This window comes from Elaeis guineensis, chromosome 4 (assembly GCF_000442705.2).
Source record: "Elaeis guineensis isolate ETL-2024a chromosome 4, EG11, whole genome shotgun sequence".
Classification (NCBI taxonomy): Eukaryota; Viridiplantae; Streptophyta; class Magnoliopsida; order Arecales; family Arecaceae; genus Elaeis; species Elaeis guineensis.
This window is the reverse complement of record NC_025996.2, coordinates 137,563,846-137,576,811: the sequence shown is the minus strand read 5'-3', so window position 1 is coordinate 137,576,811 and position 12,966 is coordinate 137,563,846. Positions and strand designations below refer to the sequence as shown.

General features: G+C 39.0%; 1 protein-coding gene across 2 annotated transcripts in view; it reads right to left on the bottom strand.

Annotated features, from left to right (window-relative positions):
• Nucleotides 1-12,937, bottom strand: part of LOC105042528 (polyamine transporter PUT1) — a 40,593-nt gene extending 27,656 nt beyond the window's left edge. The window contains exon 1 of one of the 2 annotated variants that reach the window (XM_010919784.4): nucleotides 10,728-12,937. In XM_010919784.4, the coding sequence (XP_010918086.1) occupies nucleotides 10,728-10,865 (138 nt within the window). In that variant the 5' untranslated portion in view covers nucleotides 10,866-12,937. The remainder of the gene's footprint in view (nucleotides 1-10,727) is intronic. The other variant, XM_019849857.3, reaches the window with a different exon arrangement.
• Between the last annotated feature and the right edge of the window lie 29 nt (nucleotides 12,938-12,966).

Genomic DNA, 12,966 nt, shown 5'->3' with positions numbered 1-12,966 from the left:
CTCCTCCTCTCCACCAAAAATCGCCACCTTGGAAAGGGATTTTTGTGCTTTCTCCCATTGTTTGGCACGGTTGGAGCGTGCCCTAGCACTCCACCGTTCTTCCCAAATCCACCTCTTTTCTCCACCAAAATCCCTCTTCACTCTCTTGTGATCCCTCCTCCACTCATTCACTTGTTCCTCCAAGTCTCCTTGCCTGCTACTGTAGTGAATATGGCTCCGAAGATGAAGCTTCCCCAAAGAAGAAAGTCAGTCCGTGAGCCTGAAGAAATTGTCCGAAAGAAAAGGCAAGCTGGCCAATCTTCCACTGCTCCCACTCCAGCTTCAGTATCTGCTCAAGGTCCCGCTCATCCTCCCTAAGCCCCAGTAAGAATCCTCTATCTGATAGAAAAGTTGAAACCGGGAAGAATATAGATTTTCTGTTCTTTGAAAAAGAGGGTTTTACATTTGCAATTAAGATTAAAAACCAAGGATGGGATTTCTACTGCTCCCTTAAGGAAGTCATCTATGTTGACCTAGTTAGAGAATTCTACCAGAATCTACATTATGGAAATGGGTCAGTGACTTCAACAGTCAAGGGTATTGATATTTGCTTGGATTCTAGTATATTGGGAGAAATCCTTCAGTTGCCTAGTGAGGGTTACTCTTATATGGAACTCCCAGTAAAAGAAGAGGGGATCAGAGTTATTCTAGGAGAAACTTATTCAGGGAGTTTAAATAAATTGGAAGCAAAGATTTTGTCCATTGAGATGAGGATCCTGCATCAGATGGTAACGAAGCTCTTCTTTCCTAGGAGTGGTAGGCATGATTTACTTTCCAGCAGAGATGTATGTATCATGTTTCATGTCATCACTCAGACCCCCCTGAACCTCCCTGCACTTATGATAGAGGCCATGAGAGAGACTTTGAACAGATCCAAGGCACACTTGCCTTTTGGTATGGCCCTTACTCGAGTATTTAGGAGGTTTGGAGTTAGCTGTGAGGGAGAGGCATCTACTAAGCTCTCTCATATGGACACTTTCAACCAACACAGCCTGCACCGAATGGGATTTACAAAGACTGATGGTGGTTGGATCAAGGGATCTGAGGAGAGAGCTGAGGAGAGAGCTGGGGAAAGAGCTGAAGATAGAGCTGAAGACAGAACTGAAGGCAGAGCAGAAGAAGAAGGTCCATCATCTCCTGTCCATGACTTCAGGACAGCATCACCAAATATCCAGTTCATTCCTGATACAGAGGCTGGTCCTTCAGAGTTTACTAGGATGCCCACACCAATGTATCAACTAGAGAGCAGAGCACCTCAATCAGAGTTCAGACTGGCTGACGATCAGATCGAGCAGATATCACAGCGTGTGGCTTCTTTGCTATCTAGTCAGTGGAGCAGTACTACTTTTGCACCAGGAGCCACTTCTTCTGATCAGACCATGACTCCCCACATCTCCACTGTGTTTCAGATGATATCAGATCAGTCCATCCGGATTCAGCAGCTTGAGGACACTGTCTGGAGACTGACTGGCAGAGTTCTTGACTTGCAGGGGCAAGTCCTTGCTTTGGCCCATCCTCAGCCACAGGAGTCCACTTTTGAGGTCACAGACCTCACTGCAGAGGCTGGCAGGCTCAGAGGAGCACTAGAGGGTGGATATGAGTTACTGAGGAGAGAGATCCGAGGATCGAGTGAGCATGCATCCACTCAGTTCACTGCTCTACTTCAATCTGTTTTCAGAGTACTGAACGTACTTGATTCCATCAGACTCACCCTTTCTGTTCAGTCCTTAGCCTCTCAGCGTACTCAGCCTCCCAGTTCTTCTCACTCTCCTGCTCGTGCCAGAGGCAGATGGGGTAGAGGACGTACTTCTGATCGAGATCCATCAGCTTCTCATACCATATCTGATGACTCCGATCCATGACTTGTCTTGATCATTACTAGATCCTAGGTGTTAGTGTCTTGTTTTAGGATCTGTATTTTGGGGCCATGTATTGACAATTAGCTGGTTAACTATTATGAACTGTGTAATGAAACAATTATGGTTTTATGGTATCTTCTTTTACTTATATTTCTACCTTTTGTAATGATGTCGATCATATTTTGGTTATATATATATTCTCCTTGTTGAAATATTATCTTCTCTTTGTTGTTGTTTGCTGTTAATAATTGCTGTATTAAGGGGGAGCAAACATCTGTGATAAACTCTAAAGGGGGAGAAATTAAAAAATATTTCAAAAAAAGGAGTTAACCATGTTTGATGATGTCAAAAAGGGAGAGAAATTAAAGAAAAAGCAAAATTAAAGAAAAACCATAAATTATGAGCATTTAAAGAAAAAGCAACCCATCAAAAGCAAAACTATAAATTATGAGAAATTAATGAATAACAATATCAAAAGTACAATGCTAAGTACAATGCAAATAAGTAACTTTTAAATTATTTCTTTACATATGCTCTGATTTGTTTTAAAAATTTAAATATGCTCTGATATACTTCAAAATTCTAACTTGCTCTGATACATTTTTTGAAATTTTATTTACCTTGATACATCTTAAGAAATTTAACTTACTCTGATACATCTTAATTTTTTTTTTAACTTGCTCTGATACACTTGCTCTGATACATTGTAAAAATTTTTTTTTGGATAACATTGTAAAATTATTTTTCTTGCTCCGATACATTGCAAAATTTATTTTTTCTCTTGCTCTGATACATCTTAAATTCAAAATGATCTAATACACTTTCCAAATCAACTCTTAAACATGCTTTGGCACACATAATTATTTTTTGTATCAAAAGCATTTAAAGCACATAAGTATTTTTTGCTCTGATGCTAAAACTAAAATCAAATGAGAATGAGCAAATTTTCAAAATACAGCTTGCTCTGATAACAAAAATAAGTTTTCTGTTCTATCACCAAAATCACATAATCCAATGAGCATATCTTCAAATCTTTAAGCAAATGGGCGAACTATTCTTGCATATGACCATTTATATCACATGCCAAAAGAATAATACTCTTTTCAAGCATATAAATCTATAATGCATTCACATAAATGTTTTTGTTCAAGTATTTTGTCATCATCAAAAAGGGGGAGATTGTTGCTCCTAGATTGATTTTGATGATTACAAAGCAGATTGAAGGGATACAAATATTTTTATTTGAAAAAGTCTTTATGCTCTTCAGGGACAAAATTATAATTTTACTAAAACTCTGATTTGATAGTATCATTTGGTAGAACTAATGATTTGTAATCTATTGGTGAAAATTTCATTATTTTTGGACTTATATTTTTGAAGTTATGAATGTTTGAAGTGCATGAGTCGACTCATGAGTCAACTCATGGCACAATGAGCTGATTGGCACGCAAAAATTTTTCTTGGCACGCTGAATTTTTGGCTTGACACGACCTGTGAGTCGACTCATGAGTCGACCCACAAGGCATGAGTCGACTCATGAGTCGACCTCTGCTGATTTGGGCCAAAAAAATTCAGAAACCACAGTTCTGGCTGTTGCAACAGAAGTCGACTCATGAGTCGACTCCTGAAGCATGAGTCGACTCATGAGTCGATCCCTGCGACGGAAATTATCCGCAACGGCTAGTTTTTTGCCTGTTTTAATTATCTTTTATGCTCCCTTAAAATGCTTTAATGGCTCTTTTTCTGCCTAAAATATTTTCCCTTGTTTCTTAAGGCTATAAAAGGTTTCAAAAGGTGAAAGAAAAAGGAGATCAACGATATACACGAGAGAAAAAGAAAGGGGATCCACAATCTATACGAGAGAGACAAGAAATCTACAATATACATGAGAGATTGTGAAAGAGAAAAGCAAGAGCGTTCAAAAGGGCATTCAAGAGCATTCAAAGAGAGGGTTTTTCAAGCCAATTTTTTCAACCTTGATCAAGAGCTCTTTCAAAGCCTTCAAGAAGTCTTCAATCAAAGTTCACTTTCTCCTCAAGCGTTCATTCAACTCTTCATCCACCTTGAGAAAATCGAAAAAGGAGATTCTTCATTTGAGTAAAGTATTTTTATTGTTATATTCGCTCATTTAAGGGCTATTCCTGTACTTATTTATGCTCTAAACTGTCTTACTCTTTGTAAATAATTGTTCTTATTTTTGGAGGGTTTCCAAAATAAGGGAAGGTTGATCCGAACCTGAAATCGGAGTGTTTTGGGTTGGCTTGTACCCGAGAAACAAGTGGACTAGCTTGGGATAGCTAGTGTCGGAGTTTCCGACGTTTGTATTCAGGTTGAATACAAGTATAGTGGATTAGAATTCCCAAGTAAGAGCTTGGAGAGTGGATGTAGGTGCAAGGTTGGCACCGAACCAGTATAAATCCTTGTGTTTGTGGTGTGCTTTATTGTTTCTCTTTATTTCTTTATTATATCTTTGCATTCTGGCTTTAGGTAATTAATCTTGAATTAAAGTCTTTCTTCTCATTCATCAAGCTTTTAACAAATACTTTTCATAAGTAATTAGTTAAGCTTAAAATTTTTAAAAATCCAATTCACCCCCCCTCTTGGGTTGCATATCTGGGCAACAGTGGCAGAATTTTATCTCGAGATTGGATTGACTGAAGTTGGATAGCGACGGTAGATCGGTGATGGTAGGACCTATCAAAAAATCTCCAACTAGAGGTGGCTTCAGTGGGGACCCTTCGATGCTCTAGTCAGAACTATGGACAACAAAGGAAAGAAGTGAGTATATTGGGAGAGAGAAAATTTTATACTTTGGAGGTTATCTATGGGTCTTTATTTATAGACGAAGCTGAAGAGCTGTGAGAAAGAAGAAAAATTAGGTGGTTAGCTTTGCTTTATTTGAAAAGATTCGACGGTTATCCTTCCTTTATCTGGGGGATTTTTTTTGTTATTTCTTCTTTATCCGCTTGTCATCATTTATTCCTAGAATTTGAATATTTGTGTGGGGGCTGAAGGTCAACCTTTCCTGCTTTGCCGAATAAAATCAGCTCAAGTATCTTGTTGTGTCTGCTAGCATCATGATGGGGTTGAACCTGAGGTACCTTCATGTCTTCATCTACCTCACATCTTTGATAAGTATGAAATCAACCCCCTACTCCCGAGTCTGAGTCAGAATTGGGTCGAACGAAGGGAGTACTTCAAGATTGTCGAAGATGTGCTAAGAGCATCGTTCTAGTCGAGATGACGTGTCTGTAGCTTTTGGTAAGGTGAAAAGTCACATCATCTCAGTGTTTGCAACTTCTTAATCATCGAGATTTTCATCAGCTCTGCTCGCTAAAAAGCAAGGGGCCTTTGAAGGTTTTGTATGTTAGCCCTCGTTTGTTACCAAAATTGATAGGCTAAGGGTCCTTGTAGATTAGCTCTTAAAAGATCCTTTTAGATTAGCCTTCGTTTCTTGATTAGCCGAGATCTTCATAGGTGTTGGCTCGCTGAAGAGTGAGCACGACCTTCGAGGGTCCTTATAGGTTAGGCCCCACTTACTGTCGAGATTTTTTACCCATGCAGGTTGGATCGGTGAATGTCGGAGGTCCGTATATCCCGCACGACTAAGATCTTCATGGGCATTGGCTTGCTGAAAAGCAAGCATGGTCTTTGGAGGTCCTTATAAGTTAGCCCCTACTGCTTAGCAGTCGAGGTGTTGAGTTGCAAATCTACACACAAAGGATGAGAGAACTCATCGGACCGGCTCTAGTTGGGCCTTCTGATTTTTCAGTTAAGTCAAGCTTTGGAGTAAAAAAAATGATAGATAATTAGACTTGTGTTATCCTATTTTAGTCAGTTTACCTCTAGTCGACTTTCATTGGTTGGCATTCTTAAATCACTTCACTTTGACTTTCGAAAGTTTGGCTTCTGAAGCTCATTTCTGGGGGGTTGACTTTCAGAGATCGATTTATGGACGATCCACATTAAAAGTCTGGCTTTCTCAGGTCGACCTTGTACTTCATCTTGACATCGAGCTTTACTTGATCCTTCATTTTAGCTATTGGCCTTTTGCTTGATAGTCCGATCTTGGTTTGCTCAGATTGGTCCTCTAATGATCTTTGCCTTTTGGTGATATTGACCTTTTGAAACTGGCCATCTGATGACCTAAACCTTGAGCTGTCTTTACTTCAGTTTGGTCCTCACCTTATCTTTGGACTTGATCTTCATTGTGGCCTTGCTTCAGCTTAGGTGCTCAAAGATCTGTTGTTCTGCAAAAAGGAAATAGAATAGTAGAAGAAACTTGAGGGCATCCTACCATGAAAATTAAAGTTCTATGTGAGAGTTCTTGGGTTCTGCTTGACTCCTCTTTATTATTTATCTCGATTTGGATTTGAGCTTTGTCTCAATTTGGCTTTATTCTTGCTTTAGTTTTGCCTTGATCTATGCTTTGGATTGATCCAATTTTGATTTCGGATCGATCTGATTTTAACTTTAGATTGGCTTGATCTGGGCTTTAGATTGGCCTTCATTTGCTTCAGATTGGTCTGGATCTAACTTTGGATTCGTCTGGATCTGCCTTCGGATTAAGCTTGGATCTGGCTTCAAATTGGTCTAGATCTGACTTTGTATTGGGCTTGGATCTAGCTTTGGATCAGGCCTTCATTTCGACTTTGGAACAGGCTAATTTGGGCTTCATCTGACTGAAGCCGATGACCTTGTCCAAGAGATCTAATCACGCTGCTCAAGAGGTCCCCAATGAGTCCCCTATCTCAGACCGAAATCTCCAACATTGACTTAGGCTTGGCCTGGCTTAAATTAAAAGATGTGTCCCATTTAAAGCTTCTGGGTCCACATCGCATGTGGCTTGATCCGGGATTTTTCATAAAGGTCCTCGCATGCGTGGTGGCCCCAAGCCTTGACTATCTGAAAGAAGGGATCGACTATCCCATTGTGTGACATCGGCTCCACCGGACCATACTTTGGCCACTGCTGTTCGATCGATTCACTACACAACATGATTTGGCCAGAGATGATCCTCTGTGTAGTCGTGTCACCTTTATTGTTTGAGCCAGGCTGCTTCAAGTTTCTCTGACTGCTGTCGATTTCCCCACCTCGCCTCCAGCGGGTACACAGCCATCTTCTCTTTCGATGCCGGCATGTGCATCACTACCACTTGCATGTTCGTCTCTACAACAACCGGCAGCCGATGGAGGAAGCATCAGGGTTTCTTGCCCCCCCAAGGATGGAGATTGATCATGGTGGGGAGGCTTTAGATCCACCAACAAACAACCTTGAAACCTCAAGTTCGGACAAGGTCGGTGCCATCGGTGGGCGGGATGACTTCGGAGGCCCAAATCTGAGGGAGACCGACACCGCTGGAGGGCACAGCCACTTCGGAGACCCGAATCTGGGTGAGATTGACACCGCTAAAGGGCGCGGCAACTTCGAAGGCTCCTGCAGATGGCTTGATCAGCGATGTCGGCGGGTGCGGTGGCTTCGGAGGCTCCTGCAGGTGGCTTCGGCACTGACGAATGTTTGGCACACACATGGGAGACTTCAGTCGGACTTGCTTCGGGGTCATTGTGGGCAGCTTTGGCATCATTCAAAGTCATGCATAGGCACACCAGAGGTGAAGATCGACACCTCCATAGGAGAACTTCAGGGCCATTCTAGGCTCCTAGGCATCATCGGTCATGGATATAAGAGAGATCAGCACCTGGTCGAGATGCAAGCGGGGGAGACTTCGAAGTCTCTTATAGGGAGAGGACTATGGCTTGGCCATAATCTTGGCTCAGGCTGGAGCTTCATCCTGACTTAGTTTCGAGTTTCACTTTGGCTCAGCCTCGAATTTCACCTTGGCTCATGTGCTCAAGGATCCGTGGTCCTGCAGGAAAGAATTAACATGGAATAATAAATGAGGGCCTAAGAGACTTTTACCGTAAAGATTTTGAATCATTGGCATCTCTCCCTCTTGAGCCTATTCTTCTGGGATGTCCTTAAAGATGAGCGAACGTGGGTTCCTCATGATTTAAAGAGCAGAATTTGAAAGATTTTAATCCATCATGATTTTCATTGTTTGGATCCTACCAAAATTTTAAATTAAATTTTGAATATAGACAAAAGAGCAAAATTATCCAAGAATCGATGGATTCTTGGAATCCCCTTATTTAAATTTTGCTAAAAATTCAAATTTCAAATTATGAATGGGGGAGCAAGAATGATTCGAGAATCAAGAAATTTTCGTAATTTTCTTCCTGATTGGGATCTTCTTCCTCATTTGGAGCGCGAGCCTCCAGTTTCGAGCCCGATTAGGATAGTTTGGAGGGTATTAATTGATACAAAGCCAATTAGATCTAATCGATATCGGTTGATTTAGGGATGGCCGGTCTGGATCTTATCGGCGTCCGACAAATTTGATCATTAGGATTTCGATGACGTTGCGACAATGCGACGAAGTTTCTTTGACTAGACGCTTGCTCCTTCCTGCAAACAGGTCTGGGCTCTTTCTCTAGCGTCATTCTGTTATGACAAAATTTTATCTCAAGATCGGATTGACTGAAGTTGGGTGGTGATGGCAGGTTGGCGATGACAGGATCTGTAAGAAAAATCTCCGACCGAAGGTGGCTCCGATGGAGATCCTCCGACGCTCAAGTCAGAATTCTGAACAATAGAGGAAAGGAGTGAGCATATTGGAAGAGAGGAGATTTCATACCTTGGGGTCTTCTATAGGCCTTTATTTATAAACGAGACTGAAGAACCGTGAGAAGAAAGAAGAATCAAGCGGTTAGCCTTATTTTATCTGGAGAGATTTATTTATTATTTCTTCTTTATCCATTTATCATCATTTATTTCCGAAATTTGAAGATTTGTATGAGGCTTGAAGGACAACCTTTCTCGTTTTGTCAAATAAAATCAACTCAAGTGCCTTGTTGGATATGCTAGCATCAAGGTGGGGCCAAACTTGAATAAATTTCGTGTCTTCGTCTGCCTCACATCTTCAACAACTACAAAATCAGCTCCTAACACTAATCTTTTGGTCTGATTAAAAGTTCTTTTCTATCATTGTATTCTAATATATATGTTTTAAATTCTTGCAATTTTCTTATTTCTACTAAAGTAAAATTGAATAATTTCACATAGATGTATATAATATTGAAATAATTATAGGAGATAATGTAGTAAAATGGAATAATAAAGATCCATAGATTTTTTGGAAGTAAAAAATAAAGAGATTGAAGATAGGCAATAGAAGAGTAAGAACATAGGAGAGAGATATGAGACAAGAAAAGGACATACATGAAATCCATCATAAGAAAATTTAGTGACCAGGCGTTCAATATCACAAATCATATTACAATGTTATGCAAGCCATATAATAGTCTCCTAATAATACTATTCCTGAACAATTTCTAATTTAAGCCCTACATCTAACTCAAGGAAACCTAATTTAACTAAAATCAACATTTTGAAACCCAGCTCAAGTATCGGACCATTTAGCATCCGAGTCACTATTCAATGAGCTGACCCTAAGTCAACAATGGGGTCAACCCATTAACCCATGGCACCATAAATAAATTAATTACTTAAATACTTAAATAGTAAATAAATTGAAAATAAAAAAGAATTAAAAAATATGATAAAGAATAAAGTAGAATATTAATTTTGTTATGCATATAACATCCATACCATAAAAATGAGAGATGTGCAATTCTCACAACTTATGCTACAATAAATTAATAGAAAAAAATATATGTTTGGGCACCTTATAAATAAACCTTACAAGGGTTTCATATTTTTCATAAAAAAAGACAAAACATGGCTTACAAATCAATAATTAGAAATTTAAATAGAATCCACAACATGAATCAAATTAAAAAAAAATGATAACAAAATCATTGGTTAATAGTAGGTCAGTGGGTTAATTGCACATTGTTATGTGATTACAAAATCCAGGTTTGGGTTTGACCCGACCTGTATATTTTGGTCTTAAAATGGTGACTAAAATCTTAAAATTCTTGAAAAAAAAAACAAATCTGTAGCACCGGAAAGTATTAGAATTTAATTAAGCTGTAAAATATCAACTTTAGATCTCAGAGTTCCTTGGAACGAGTCGAAGATCACCGGAATTCATTGCAAAAGGTTACATTTTTTAAAACAATCGTCATTTGTATTTGAATTTTTGCAGGCTAGGATCATCAAATCCGGTGGATCTTTGGATCTGTGCTGCAGTAGGAGAAGCTATAATCGAAATTTTGGTTAGAACTGGAATTTACATGTGAGTCCAAGTTTTATTTTTCCTCCCTAGTGAATCGTATTTGTTAAGCCAACCTAGAGTAAAAACATACGAGTCCAAGTTCTCGATAAAATGAAGCACGATGATCTAATAAAATATTCCTATGGTACGTCGAGCATGTCAGCATTTGTCCCCCTAGATCTAATGCATCAGGGGTGACTCAGTTCCGTGCACTTGTCAGAGCCGCACCCTTTCAGCGCTTCGAATAATTCATTTCACGACTTGTAACATGAAGCCATGAGAAGATTATTATTATTATTATTATTATTATTATTATTATTATTATTATTATTATTATTATTATTATTATTTGAAAATTATCAGTCTACCAATTACCAAAAGGGTAAAAAAAAAAAAAAAAAGAAAGAGAGAGAGAGAGAGAGAGAGGTAATCGATAGAGCTCTACAGTTGCATGCATTCGAACCAAAAAGTAGAGCAGGAGCAGAGGTGGAGTAACAGAAGCTGTTAGAGAGAGAGTCAAGAAAAATAATTCACAAGCTCACAAAATGATGAAGTTATTAAGCTTGATGATAATTATCATGGTAGAGACGTACGTGTTCACTAGCTACCTGCATTGAATCTTCCCCCATGGTTGGACTGCTCGTATTGGCTTCATTACTTTGGGATGGCGCTGCGATGGTCATCATCACTTCCATCCTGCCATCCGGCTGGGACATGTCTTGATCACCCATCGCTCAGGGGCTGGGTTGGAGGTGGCAGCGGCAGCTTCACTCCCACTCGAGCGAACGGAGATGGGCGGAAAGGAATGACCCAGCTGCGATGTCCCCGAAGCAGTGGTTTTCTGAGGTCACAGCCAATTTAATTGCGAGAGGTACAAGGACGTGATGCCAGATTCAGAAAGAGACAGGAATCCATCACGTGCACTGGGCCCTCCGTGGTAGCAGCAGAGGAGTGGGATGCACCATGCATGCTTTATCTTGGCGTTTCCGTGTAGTTCATGCACGAATACGTAGTAAAGTTTTTACCGCATCTAAAATTTGAGGCATGCCTGGTTGGTTGGAGGGAGTTTGGTCTTGGAATGGAGAGTAAGAATAATCGATTCGTTTGGTTGGAGAAGTCCAATTTTATTTAATATAGTGTAAAATTGGGCAACTGCAGGGGCAGCCACTGGCACGATACATAAAATCTCAGTTTTTATTTAATATAGTGTAAGATACAGCCAGTATAACATCAGCATATTACTTGACATCTCTTTTCTTTAATAATTCTAAATATTTTTATATTAAACATTAACATTAAAGCCTTAAGCGAGATTTTTGATATTAATTGTAATATGCTGTTGAACAATGTTTCCAAATCTTCACGCTCTACAATAAACTAAGATATCAGTCATTCTTAGTATCAACCATCCATCAAGATCGCAGAGCTCCAAGATTTCAGTAATCATGGGAATATCAGGTGCCAAAGCGCCATCACATTCCTGTCGGCATCTGACAGAAAGGAACTATTTTGGGTTCAGTGTTCAAAGATAATACTAGACATAGTTGCTCGGATGTACAAATATGGATCGTACGCAATTGGGGTAGAATTTTTTTTACCTCTCTTTGCACCTCTTCGGATGGTAAACAAACGACTGCAGTGTCATGTTCGGCCTGATGTCATTCATACCAAAATTATTTGGGGACATTCAGTGTGGACAAAATGTGTTGTCAGATACTGACCAATTATGGGCCGGCTCAGGCCGATGATATATTGTCCAGCAATTTTGCGCATGTTTAGTTGTAATGCGTGGTCCTCACCAACACAGTGACCAGGTAAAAAAAAACCCACACCTTTCGGCTAAATTACTCACGAGGTTTCACAACGTATTTTAACTAAAACTAGCGTATGTGGAAAGAAAATACACTCTAAGTGCCCATGAAATGTGAATTGTTAAGTAGGATTGGATCCACCATTTATGTAATAAAAATCCTTCATATGATAAAATACATATCCATGAACTGTTCTCCCTTGAGTTGGTGCATGTAACATACATGCAGATTGCTAAGGCCGCATCCTAGTAGAAACAATCAAATAAACTAATTAGTAATCTAAAATTCTCAGTCAATTTGAAGAAATTCATCAACATAAGCCCAACAAGTGCTTGTTCAAATGGATCACCCATAGCAGTCTGGTTGGAATCAACACCATTGGGTGAGATGGGTATAGGGTAGGTTGGAATCAACGCCATGAAGTGAGATGTGAGATGGCTATAGGGTAGAAATGATGGAAGTCAGCCACTCCTAATCTCAATAAAATAATTAGAATAAATACTTATTTAAAATATATGACAAAAGAAATGCATGTTTAGTATTACTTGAAAAAATATTTCTAGATTTAAAAAATGAAAAATAATTGTTTGGTATTATCTGAAATGTGCTTCCATGGAGAGAAAAAGAAAAAAAATATTTTTAGAAGCAAGAAAATTTAGCTTTTGATTCTAAAGGCAACATTAAACATGCCTTGAGCTTATCTTGCTTTACGTCAAACTCAAGACTGGACTGAGATTGATACAATCTCATACCAAGTTACGAAAGCCATATAGACCAGGTCCAACCACTTATAGCTATGTCCGCACCCAATAATTATTAGTTTTTCTATAGTTTGGAGCTAGAGTTTTTAAGGGCCATCTTTTATATAGTCTAAAAGAAGTGCTTTTATGAATTTCAGGTTAAAAAAAAATAGATTACTAAAAATAAATCTTCACCTATATTTTTAACTTAAAAGTAAATACTCATTTGAATTTCAAATACAAGTAACTACCTATTTGAAACATAAATTAAAAATAACTAT